The 13187-nt window shown below is 51.3% G+C and overlaps 1 protein-coding gene across 1 annotated transcript in view; it reads right to left on the bottom strand.

The window, feature by feature from the left end:
• Positions 1 to 5433: 5433 nt before the first annotated feature.
• Runx2 (RUNX family transcription factor 2) overlaps positions 5434 to 13187 on the bottom strand; it is a 193272-nt gene continuing 185518 nt past the window's right edge. The window contains exon 6 of the mRNA XM_063238785.1: positions 5434 to 6419. Coding sequence (XP_063094855.1) covers positions 6004 to 6419 — 416 coding nt within the window. The 3' untranslated portion in view covers positions 5434 to 6003. The remainder of the gene's footprint in view (positions 6420 to 13187) is intronic.

Below are 13187 nucleotides of genomic sequence, written 5' to 3' on the forward strand. Positions count from 1 at the left end.
TCAGAGAAGCCCCACTGGGGCTGCACAGAGTTCAGAGGGTTATCACGCTCTTCCGGCTTGATTTGTGGTTATTCTGGTTCAGTGACTACAAAGAAATAAGTGGCCCGGCTAGACAGGAACTGACTGCGAAGCAGCCATGGTGGGGAGGAAATAGAGGCAGTCAGATCTGGAGTGGCTTGATGCTTTTCTTTGATGGAAAGACATTTACCTCGGCCCGCTCTTGGCAGCTGTCTGTTTTGGGTCAGGCCCGGCCATGTCACCTGCAGGCTGTTTGGGCAACTCACCACTGGGTACCATCAGCAGCAGGAAATGTCAGCCTTGAGCCCCTAATTCACCTCTGGATGTCCCCTGACCAAAATTCCACCACGTGATTCACCCCCATGCCAGAAAAATTAAACTACTGAGAAAAGTTGCAGGCATTGAAGGGAAGGAGGAAGAAAGCCATGAATTCTAAATTCCTGAGACTGGAAAAATGATCAGATCTCCCATGCAGATGGGTCTCTTGCCCTCCCAGGAAGACCAATGTCCCCAGTGGGCAGGGGCAGCAATCAAGGGGGAGCATCCGGGACAGGATTGGCAAGCACTGTCTGCAAAGGGCCAGAGTGTAAATGTTTCAAGCTTCAAGCATCACATATGGTCTTTGTCACATAGTCTTCTTTTTTTTTTACAATGATTTGAAAATTTGAAAGTTGTTTTGAGTTCACGAGTTGTACAAGAACAGGTCACTGACCATAGTCTGCCGACTGAGGGTTTAGACAAACCTTTTTTGTTTTTTTTTTTTTTTTTCATTTAAAAGTTGTGATCCATTCCCAGTGTGTGTACAAGAGCACATCAAGTTTGTGAGTGTATTGCTCGTGTGTGTGTGTGTCCGCTGTCCAGGGAGAAGGTGCTAGAAGCTCCACAGTTGCATCCCTCTGCAACCCCAGCATCCTGGGATGGATAGGACATTGGGAAAAACTCACTTAGGGGCGGCAGGGAGAATGACAGGAGACTGGAGGGCTCTTCCCAGCCCAGCTCCTGTGCATGGTTATCCCCAACCTTTATGACCTTCCTGCTACCCACCTGCTGGAGGAGGGGTTCAGGCCAGGTGACACTCAATATTCCTCCCAAATGTGATGTCCCCTGTAGGCATCTATCTCAAAGCTCTCTAGAACAAAGTGAGATGCCCAGATAGGATCCAAATCTTGTATTTGCTGATTGATTGCAAGCACATCGAAGCCTAAAGGAACCATCCTACATCCCACATCCCACATCCGTAAAGCCCCTCAGGAAGCAGAGGGGCTAGTATAGTTCCATGCAGAGACTCGGGGACACCTGGAAGAATGTCCCCTACTGCCATGCTCACCCTGCGAACACGCTGTGCAGCCTGCACACTGGGCCAACATTGAGGATCTGGGCCACTGTGGGCAGTTATCAGGGCTCCAGCAAGACCAGGAGACTGCACTGAGTCAGGTTGTCCTGTCTCCCTCCCAACCTGCACCAGACTGGAAGACACACAGGCCAGGCACCCAGACAGCCCTCAGGACTGCTCATTCACTGATGTTTCTGGAGCACCAGCTGCACATCTGGGTAGTGCTGGTCCCCATGGAGAGGGCACAGACAGGACATAGAAACTGCTATGAAAGGAATGGCTGGGCTGAAAGTTAGTGCCATCCAGTGAGCATGTGTGCAAGAGAAGCAGCATCCCACGCTTTTAGGAGGGAGAAGCTGGCACCAAGAGCCCTGGGAGATGTTCCAATGGCTGTGTGCTGGACCTTGGCACCTGCACTTTGTAGAAATGCTTTGAGCTCCCTGGATACCTGGTGACCTGTGCATGCAGAGGTTAAAGTCAGTCTCTGAGCACAGGCACACTGGGGCCCTTGTTTACAGAAGACTTAGGAATGAGTCAGCAGCAAAAGCCCCTGGGCCTGGGATTCTAATATCGGTCCCCACGCAAATGGCAGAAAGCCCTGCATATTCTGACTCTAGGCAGGGTTGGCTGTTCAAGTTAGGCAGCCAGAGGTGGTGAGGAAGGAGAGAAATAAAACACAATAACAGCTCGTAAAGTTATGTATCCGTGCAACGTGGTTAACATCGGCCTTACAGGACTGGGGGAGCCATGGGTGCTTTTTAGAAGCCTTTGGGCTGGCACAGTCATTCAGCCCACCAACACTTCTGTCCCACCCTTCCCTTCCCTCCCCTTGTCTCCCCTCCCCCAGTCTGTAGGGACCACCAAGGCAGTGACAGGTGGGGCCCAAGGGTATGAAATTTTCCGGTTTCCTGTCAGCATTTCCTGCCATCTTCCCACTTTTCAGAAACCTATTACTTCCAAAAAGCAACTTTGCCACCACCCAGGGGACAACTGGAGATCAAAGACAGCTCACTGGTTTGGGGCACTGAGCTGCTAATAAAAAGAACAGGCAATCCCAGGTGGTAACATAGTCAAGGCCTGGGACATAGAACCAGACTCTACAAGTGACCAGCTATGTGACATGGATGAGCCTCGTGGCCTGTTTGTGGCTTGGTGGGAGGGGACTGCAACTCTCACTCCTGCACTGGCCACAGGAATCTGTGGGAAAACATGGGCCCAGGGGTCTTGAGTACAGATGTCCTTCTGACAAAGGAGGATGGCACAGGAGGCATGATCCACGTCTTGAACATATCTGTTCCTTCATATCATACCTTGGAACCTAAATTCCCGTGTGATGGCAATAAAAGGCAAGTCCTTTGGGAAGTAGTTAAATCTTCAAGGTCCACTCTGATGAATGGATCGGTGCTCAAAAGGATGGATGATGGATCTGTGAGGTTGTTTGGGCCCTCTGACCCTTCCACCTTCCATCACGTGAAGATATTCAAAAGGTGCCATCCTGGCCATGCTGGAAGAGAGACTGGTCCCTGGCCAGACATCAATCCTTAATTTTAAGAGTCCCAGCCTCTATAACTATAAGAAAACACATGTTTATAGATTCATGGCCACAGCTGTTTTGCTATGGAAGCACAGATGGGCTGAGATACCTGTCTAATGGGCAGGTTGCTTCCTGTCTCTCATGAAAGCAAGCCACCTGGATTTACCTGCCTTATCGAGGTCCTACAGCCCACCAGAAAGCCTCAAAACCACTGGCACCATCTCTGAGACAGTCTCTGAGATCTCCGCCCTGGTTCCTCCAGACTGGGGGAGGCAGATATCCATAAATGCCATCTCTCATAACCTGGCCAATGCTTGTTTGTTCCTCTAGCCCGTCCAGCACCCTTTTTGTGTCACTCCTGAGCCACATCCCCCGAGGGTGACAAACCCGGACAGCTTCTATTCCTCACCAGATCATGACCCTTAAACCATTTGAGGGATCACGTGGGATTCCTGTCTTCACAGTGGTTTTGCACATCTCTGATCTGGCCCACTGTGCATCCATTTTTTTCAGTTAAACCTCCAGTAAACAACCTTGTTTCCATTTTTCTTTCCCCACCTCCAGTTCTTGAATGAAGCTGCCCAAGGCACCACTGCTCTGTTCCTCTTACCATTCATTCACTTCCCCTTTCCAAACCATGCGGAAGATTGCAAAAACCTAAAATAGAAGAAGAAGTGGACATCCAGCCTGCTGGCAATCATACCTCTAGGAATTTTCTCTAACAGCGTAATTGCAGAAGAACGGAAACACGTATGCTCCGACGTGGTCATTACAGCAGCGCTTACAATAGTGAGAAATTGGAAGCATAAGTAGGAACTGGCTTAGCAAATTTTGCCTCACATATAACATCTCTTAAAAATGAAAGGATTTCTGTCATTTTCAAGATTTAAATTAAAGAAGAAAGATTGCAAGCCAGCGGGCATGCTGAGCTCACAGGTTAAACTGCGGGTTTGTAGGATTTGTACATAGATACAAAGGTTTCAAAGATTAGATGCCAAAATACTGGCACTGATATCTTGGGGGTGAAGCTTTGCTTGGGTTTCACATTCACATATCATCAAGGTGAGTCTGGCTAAAGAGCCCCATCACCGTGTCTGTATTTAGGATTTATGTGCCAGCCCCTCTTTGTAGTGAAAAGATTTTAGGGTTTGTTTTTTGTTTGTTTGTTTTGTTTTTAACCTAAGGCAAAGGAACTCAGTTAAAATTGACATAAAAAGCCAGGTATGGTTATGCACACCCATAGTAATCCCAGCACTCCAGGAGGCAGAGGCAGAAAGATCACAAATTTGAGCCCAGCCTGGGCCACTTAACGAGAATCTCTCTCAAAATAAAAAATTTACAAAAAGGCTGTGAATGTAGCTCAATGGAAAGTTACTGGATTTCAATCCCCAACAGTGGGAGGAAACAAAACAAGGTGTGAGAGACCGCTCAGAATAAATAAGTATACTGGTCTTCGGCTACAGGGCAGGTAAGGGGCCTTTGCACCCACCCCTTCCTTCCGTTTCCTGTCTGGTTCTGGAGCACACGTGTCAGGCTCTGTAGGTGCAGAGACTAAGCTCCAGAGTGCTTAAACATCACCTTCCAAGTTAGACCAAAGAAGCCCAACTCCCTGCACCTGCCCTGCTCCACTCCCTGCTGCTCCCCACCCCACAAACTGCTTATACACTCCTCCGGCTCCTGATGATCCTCTCTGGCTGAGACGTGGACTGGGAGCCCTCGGAGGATAGGGACCTAATCCTAATCTACCCTGGCCACCAGTCAGTACTGTGGACATTGCTGCTGAACTGGAATGAAATTCCCTGAGACGTCTTCAGAAGAGGGTATTGGAGCTAACATAGCCTGCCTACAAAAAAATAAATTAAAAATTCCCCAAAATTTCAATCTGCTATTGAAGAAGCCAAGCATTTGTGGAGTCCAAAGATGAGTGGGACCACCCCCCAACCCCCGTCCAGGGACAGCATATCCAGCTGTCTGGCATCACAGAGCCGATACCTTTATACTCGCCTGCGTTTCAAGCAAGTCTTAGGCTCACACCAACCGCATCTCCTGCAGAATTAGAGGCAGCCTCTTGGCCGCTCTGCTGTGATTCCTGCACACCGACCCCAGAGTTACAGGGGCACCTGCAGCTGGAGAAACCAGGCTAATACCACCCCAGCACTCCAGTGGCCAGTGGGTAATTGCTCAATGGGGCAGTTTTATTATGTCAGCAAAGTTTCTGAGCCTTGGTTTGTTTCTGGAGACAGCGCCATGTTCGCTTCAGGAGAATGAACACATCTTACTAAAGTCTGGATCAAAATAGGAAGATTATAAGAAGAACTCTTCTGACTATGGGAAGCCAGATCTGGGCGTCCTGGGTTACCCCAGATTTCAGAGAGTCCACCTAGGCTAGCAGGTCTCACCAGGGTGCCCTGGCAAGGTCTTCAGACACTGGATCCACGGGAGTGGGTCAGACACCTCAAGGCAGAAAAGAGGAGGCTGCAGAGGGAGAGACACAGCCCAAGGGACCAGCACCCAGAAAGTGGATAGGGCCAGCACCCAGAAAGTGGATATGAAAAGTTTTATTTATTACACAACTTTCTTATTCATAAGAAAGACTTAAATACCCCCCACCCACTTTTTCCAAATATATAAGTTTTTTTCACTTCTCTATGGTCCAGACTTCTTGAGATATGGTTATAACTAGAGAAAAAATATATATGGATTTATTTTTTGCAAAGAAATATTTAAGAAGAAACTCCTCCTTCAGCATCTGAAGAGGGGAATGTCAGGGCTGCCCTGAGCTCCTGCCTTGGTGACGTGCTGTCCTCTTTCCCCCTCTTGCAGGGACCAAAGTCACAGGAGCAGTGGAGAAGGATGGTTCTCCAGGACTCCTTCCCAGGGCACCACCACCATCGCCACTTCTGGTGCATGTGCTGTGTCGGCCAGCAGGGCAAAGGAAACAAGGAAGGTCAGTAGAGACGGCCCAAAGGGTCCCCTGAGCAGTGCCATCTTTGCAGTGTGCACAGGGTCTCCAGTTACTGCACAGGATGAAAGAGCAATGTGCTTTATACCAGGTCTGCTGACTCCAGAGACATCCCAACTTTAGGGACCAGATGCCTGGCCCTTGCATCCCCGTCCATCAGTTGGCATCCTGGGTGTCTGGTGGGCACTGTGGCCCCAGAGCCGAGGCCAGCTTGGTAAGAGCTCTTGCGATGACACCCAGGTGACTGTTCATGGTCCGTAGCTCAGCCAGGAGCTCTCCAACATTGGGCCCCAAGCAGAGGTCCTGGGCACCCGGCTCCTTGTCATTCTCAGGGTACTCGTTCCCTGGGGCCCTGGGAGCAGCATCCGTTGAGGGGGGGACCCCCAAGCCCAGGCCTGTGACTGGAGCAGGTCTGCATACAGGGGGGACAGGAGGACCTGGGAGGGATGGGGCCGGCTGCTCACAGGGAGACGCAGGCGACGTGGGCTGGGTGGCGGTGCAGGGGCCTGGCTCCTCTGAGGAGAGGAACAGGGAAGGGGACGACTGCGAGTCCAAGGTGCTGGGCTCCGAATCTGCGGGAAGAGAGCAGACAGGTCACCACTGCAGGCAGCGGACAGATGCACAGCTGGAAGCAGACACAGCAGGGTGTGTGGAGCCCAGAGGCAGGGAGGACCTGGAGCCCTGGCGCACCCTGGGGACAGGATGGCCACCTAGAGGACAGAGAGGGAGCTTCAGGAAGTTCACTTGGAATTAATGTGGCTGAGATGGCGACAAGAGGCCCCTAGCTTGGGGCTCTCACGGTAGACAGTACATGGAAATCCCCCAGAACTGGCTGGAGTTCCTCAGTTTACTATCTGGGGAGGTGGGGGAGATGAGCAAGCACAGCCCACCGCATGGGGGAGATGCGAGGTGTGCCCCTACTGTTTCCAGTCAGCTCAGTTTCCCCGGAAAGCACCCAGACAACTGTGGTCCAAGGACAGGTGTGAAAAGGAAATCGCCAGATGTGCATGAGCTCAACCGCTAAGAGATCAATGTGTTCGGGAAAGACTGAAGACAGCTCGTGAGCCACCCTGGGTAGCCACCCCTCACACTGGCCTTGGCATAGTGACCACTTCCCGCCAGGCCTGCACCAAGAGCTGCCGACTACTCTGTTCAGACCTGTGGCTGCGTTGGGCTGAATCATTTCTCATCTGGCAACTATGCATCTTGAAAAGTGAGATTTTGCTGGCTTTTTTTTAAATGCAGCATTTTTTTAGGGTGTGGGGCATTCTTTGTCACCTGTGCTGACAACATCCTGGGACGCCAAATGGAGAGCTTTCAGATCTCCCTATAGCCTGATCTCCTCACTGCCTCGTCACTGGGGAAGTGGCGATCAGGAGGAAGCCCTGATCCTGATCCTGATCCTGATCCTGATCCTGATCCTGATTCTGATCCTGCGCCACAGGCAACCCCTGGAAACTTCCCCTGGGGAACCTAGAGCTATGGATCTAGGATCCCGGGGCCTGGAGCCTCAGTGAACAGAAAGGGTTAGGACCCAGTGTGAGAAGCACCCAGCCGGGCCCAACCCAGCCCAGCCCAGCCTTTGATGGCCGCTGGCTCCTTGCATACAGGAGGAAGGGTGAATGTCTGATGACTTCAGCTCTGTAATAGTCACTTCTTTTATTTTCCAAGAACGTCATGAGACCCCCAGGGTGATCTCCAGGGTTTAAGACCTGATGAGTCAAGTCTGCAAATACCTCTGACTCAAACCCAGCCCAGATTCTCACCAGGCTTTTCCAGGACAATGGCCCAGCAGGAGAATGAGCATGGCCAACCCTACAGGGACAGGACATGAGGAGGGAAGGAGTGGCTGGGAACCTGGCTTGATGGAACCTGCTCTCAGTGAGAGCCCACGGGAACCCAGCACTTGCTACAGGCCATGCACTGGCTCATCTTACCACTGGGGAAACTGAGGCTCAGCTATGTTAGATCCTCGGCTCCCTGGCACAGAACTGCCTGCCATTGCCCAAGGGCGTCCCGTGAGAAGATGGACACACACCTTGGAAAGTTTCTGCAGCAGAGGGAAAGTGAGGAGGAGGGTGGCGTATGGATGGGTCCATCCCCTCCTGTGCCAGGGATCAGTCACCATGAGGACATAGGAAAGTCACTTGCAGGGCTGCGGTGCACAGGATCCTGGGGTCCACCCTCAAGGCCACCAAAAGTAAAACTGCAATGTCCTGGGGAGCTTGTGGACACCTCTGGTGCCTCCAACCAATTAAACCACGAGGTGGGGAGAGGCAGCAGCACCGTGGTTTGAAGGCTTAGGGTACAGTCTAAGAGGCAGGTGGAGGTGCTCAACCAGAACAGTGTCCACATTTTCTAGTTTAATTCCCACAATCACCCTTTCTTGTTTACAGACAGGGAAACAGGCTCAGGATGGAAGGCATGGATGCACCCATGACCAGCCCCGTCTTGGTCTCTTCCAACAGATCCCTTTTTGCATGCAGCTCATTTTTGCTGAACCTCCTCTATTTAGAGATGGTGTTTAGTTTTGGCTTATGTGAATTTGTTTCCCAGTTTGTGCCTCATGTTTAAATTCAAATGCACTTGAGGCCTCTGCCTGGAGCCTCTAAGCCCTGGGTGGGGTGGCTGCTCCAGGCACCTTCATGGGGGCATCAGCTAAGGGTTTAAGGCCCAGCCTAGGAGGACCCTGAGTTTCTATTTCCATTGTTCATTCACTTCGGTGTGTGCCATGCTGCCGCCCTGTGCAGGTGGCCACAGTTGGGTAAGGAAAAGGGCATCTATCCATGGAGTTACTAACGCAAATAACCGAGACGGGTGCAACAGATTTGAAGGTCCCCTCTGCAAGCTGCCTGAAGAAAGGAAGATGCAGAAGTGAAAGTCAGAATCTGTGTGCTTACAGCCACAATGACGCCACGTACAACAGGCAAAAGGTAGAAGCTATGTGTCCATCAATACACCAGTGAATAAAGAAAACATGATATACCTGTGTGGTACAATACTATGCAGCCATGAAAAGAAATTTACACTCATGCAACATCATTCATGAACCGTGGAAGGCGTTATACCAAATGAAACAAGCCAGTCTCAAAAGCTAGACAGTATGATTCCTCCTGGCTGAGGTCCCTGGAGCAGTAAGATGCAGGAAGACAGAAAGCAGTGGTAGCAGTTTCCAGGGCTAGCGACACGGTTTGAGGGCCTATGTTTAAGGGGCACAGAGCTTCAGCTGGGAAAAATGAGGAAGTTCTGACTTGGAAGGTGGTGATGGGTGCACAGCGGGTGGGCATCTAATTCACAGAGCTACACACTTAGGGGCAGCTGCACCAGTAAGTTTGCAGTGTGCATTTCACTGTAACGCAGGACAGAGAGGTGCACCACCTTCATTCATGATTTTTGCAAGCTCTTGGGAAAGATCCACAAAAGTGTTTTCTATGTGACCATTACTAGGGATGGGGAAGAGCTTACAGGATACTGGAGACCATAGAGGGTAAGCGAATCTCCTTAGAGGCCCCAAGGCCGGGGCCTAGGCCTGGACCAAAACTCTGCCATGGACACAGGAAGCACTCCTGGCCCACAGCCAGATACCAGTCCTTCAGCTCTTTGCTCACCCTGATGCAGTGTTGCTGTGAGAAGATGAGGGGTGTTCCTGCCCCAGGGCCTTGGCATGCACTATGCCTCTGTCTGGACTGCTCCCCTTCATTCCCTCTGGCCCTTTCTCGTTGTCACTGTCTTGAGTTCTGTTTGTCAGTGCCACCCTGCCCAACCTGGCAGTGTCCTGTCTCCAGCCCTGCACAGGAGATGCTGTTGTTGCTGCATGCATAGTGACAGGCCACTGCAGAGGGGGACACCCACATGGGGCTCAGATGTGGCATGCAAAGGCTTCAGAGTAGGGAGCTCAGTGCTGGGGGCTTCCACACATGGCGTAGTAAAAGGTGGCTGGGCTTAGAGGCCTGCGCAGCAGGCGGAGGACCCTGAACTCCCGCAGGATCGGGAAGGTCAATTCGATTTGCATTTTTCAAAGGTTACTGGAGGCGTAGCTGGAGGGACATCTTGTGTAAAGGGACATCAGGACCCTAAGTGAGCTCCGATAGTGCTGCAACAGGAAGGAACCAAAGAGTGAGTCTGGAGCCAATTGATGTTAGAAGAAAATGAATTTCCCCCAGGAATAGATTGAATCTCAGCAGGATGAAGCCTTCCAGCCGCCCTCTAAGACAGTGCTGTGAGTGTTGGCCCTGGCCCCACTCTTACCAGTCACCTTGGTCTCCTGTGCACCAGCCTCCCACAAAAGCAAGCAGGGGCTTCGTGGGGCTGTGTGTGCAGCTGAGCCAAGCTTCCTGCTCTCTCCACAGAGCTTCTCTGCAACCCCTACCTGCCCAAGCCTCACACCGAGGGTGTGAGCACTGCTCTATGTGACCCCAGGGACGCACCGGTGTGCAAGGGGATATCGTGACCATGCTGGATAGTTCTTAGGAATAGCTGTGTGCGTAAGCTGCATGTTCTTTGGCAAGATGATTTCTGGGTAGGGAAAGAGAGTAGATACAGAATGAAAAAGCCATTCTTATACCACAACCAAGCCAAAGTCAAAATAGAGTATGTTCCTCCATAAGGCCTCAGCGACTGAGCCGTTCATTCTCAGATCTGCCCATTTATGCCTTCCTTCTGAAGGGCCATTCCCTCTGAACTCTGCTTTCTAAAATACTGTTAGAAAATAACAATGACCTGGTTGTCCCAGCCCTCTGAGGCCCAGAAGCGCCCAACCCAGAAAGAGCTCCCAGGGGGCTATGTCACCTACAAAGCACAGCTACCTGGTAAATGTGACAAGGCCAAGTTTTAACAAGGCCAGGAAGCCCAGAGTGCAGTCAGCTAGGCTGTCTGAGCAAACCCAGGAATATCAGAGTCCAGGTCCCACAGAGCCAGGATGCCACCAAGCATGTGGGGAGGAGAGACAGTCTGGCGAGGACAGGGGAACGAGAGCCCAGATGCCAGGCCTGTGTGAGTCAGCCAGAGAGGGAGGTGACAGCCCAAGGCAACAGGAGGAAAAGACAGGCCAAGCTGAGCCATCTTCACACACAGGATCCAGGATCTGGGGGAAGGGGTCATCCAGGAACAGCAGGTGCACCCACAGGTTAGCCAGGAAGCACCCCAGGATTCACTAGTGGTACCCCGACATGCTCTCAGGAAGTTTGCAGTGGGGTAGGCCAGCAGGGAGGACAACACTTGTGACCCCATCCTCCAAAGCACTAATATTATGGCTCTCAACAAGGATGCTTGTGCCAGGGCAGAGTGGAAGAAAGGACCTCGCACCATCCAGGGAACAAAGTGACTGATGGATAAGCTTCTGTCACTGGGTGACCCTATTCCTCTGAGCTCTGTACACTTAGGAGCAGCCAGTGCCTCTGGTATTGGCAGCCACCTGGGACCAGATCCCTTGCACCTGACACCAGCAATGCCACAGGACTGTCCCCAGCCACCCCTCCCAGCCTTGTCCCAAGGGGGATTCTCTGCAGCCAGGCCTCCCAGGCTCATTGCTCTGTGTCTCTCTCTGACAGCTGTCTGAATGTGGGCCAAGCTTTCCCTTCCCTCCTCTCCATGCCGTTCTACCTAATGACAGTCCTTTGCGCCAGCCTCAATTATGCACAGAGCTCCACCAGCATCCCTGACTCTAAATTTGGCCTTGTGCTTTGGAAGGGGGGTGGGGATTGGCACCTTGCTTTGTCCAAAAGGAAAGATGCTGCTCCCTGGAGGGGAACAATGCCAAGATAGGGGAACCAGGGAGGAAGCTACAAAACTAAAAATCTAAAATGAACAGAACATGTGGCTACCCAGGGAGCAGGACTGGAGGCTGATGCTACGTCCTGGCCTCCACCCAGCCACCCTGACTCCACCCTCCAAGGCACACAAAGGCAGCAGCCTGCTCAAGTCTGCCTTGTGCCATCACCCACCAGCCGAGCCCCACTGATGTCCCCAGAGGGGAAAGGAGTGTCACCAGAATTCCCCAGTGTTTGGACTTGAGTCAGCGCCATTCCCTGGAGGATGCACAAAGGCCTCTCCTCCCCTCAATTCCAACGCACTCATCCCATCCTTCTGGCTGCCCTCTGCAGCAGCTCCGGAAGGCCTCTTTTGTGAGTGTCTTTAGTTGTGCTTTCATGGCCGCCTCAGCGTCCTGAATCCACTAAAATATTTCCCTCTCGTAGTTATTTTGACTTTGGGCACGAGCCAGAAGTCACACGCACAGCGCCAGATCCAGTGACTAAGGTGGATGAAGACACAGTGTCACATTTTTACGCGCCTTTCTTTCCATGGGTGACAGTTGGCAGCAGTGTTCATCCTACTTTTGATCACACCTCCTAAAGACATCAGGAAAGATCTCAGAACAACTGTGTCCCAAAGTGGCAAGAACAATGGGATCTGTTTGAAGTCAGGGGAGTTTAGAGGGTGATTCCCAGCAATGTGTCATTTGTTAATTTTCGAATTTAAATACATGCCATATTTTTTTATCAGCCCATGAATGCCTCTCACCACCTTTTGAAATTCAGTTCTCCGGTGTACTTTTATTAATACTTAAATCTTGAGCATATAGAAATCATGGTCATGAGAAATGAAACAGTAAGAAAAAAAAACCCTTGCTCATATTTCTGATGTCTAATGGGATCTGAGAACCTCAGACCTCCTAGGAGGTGTGGGGGACTGACTGGGAGGCAGGTGGAATCTGGATTCAACCGTACGGATGTTGATGACCCATCTGAAGTCCTCCACTAAGTGTTCACTTATCAATTCTTGTGTGACGTCATCTGACTACCAGGGTTAGCTGTGTCTCCTGATGTCCACTAGTGACAATTGACAATCACTTTGGAGGAGAAGCACTTGGTTCAAAGACAGCCTTCAAAACCCAGGGTGCACGAAAATAAGATGTCACAGGTCTGCAAAGCCTGGCCTCCCAAGGGTTCCTGGGGACAGGTGTGTGTGTGTCCTTGGCAGATTGTGCAAGTGTAAACAGAAGGGACCAGGCATCACCAAGGCCAGGGACCACTGCCCACAACCGCTGGGACTGGTGAAGATAAAAAGCACAGAGTAGATGTCCCGGCGAGTTTAGGGATGAACATCTTCATTCCTCTCTCAATTGTAGAAACCGAGAGAGTTGTATGCAGGCATTGGTGCAAACAAGACTCCTCATACCCCAAGACTTGACTCAAGCCACTTATCCCCTGGTTCCCTCATAACCCAAGACCCACAAAAAGAGCCAGACTTCCCAAGCGTGGGATGCCTGTCTGGGACAGGGACGTCTCAATGCCAGCTCTGAACGGTGACACGGGACTACAGCCCTGTGGCCCTTTCCGCAG

The sequence above is a fragment of the Cavia porcellus genome, unplaced genomic scaffold (genome assembly GCF_034190915.1).
Source record: "Cavia porcellus strain 051 isolate PalLab524CR breed Dunkin Hartley unplaced genomic scaffold, mCavPor4.1 scaffold_28, whole genome shotgun sequence".
NCBI classification, from domain to species: domain Eukaryota; kingdom Metazoa; phylum Chordata; class Mammalia; order Rodentia; family Caviidae; genus Cavia; species Cavia porcellus.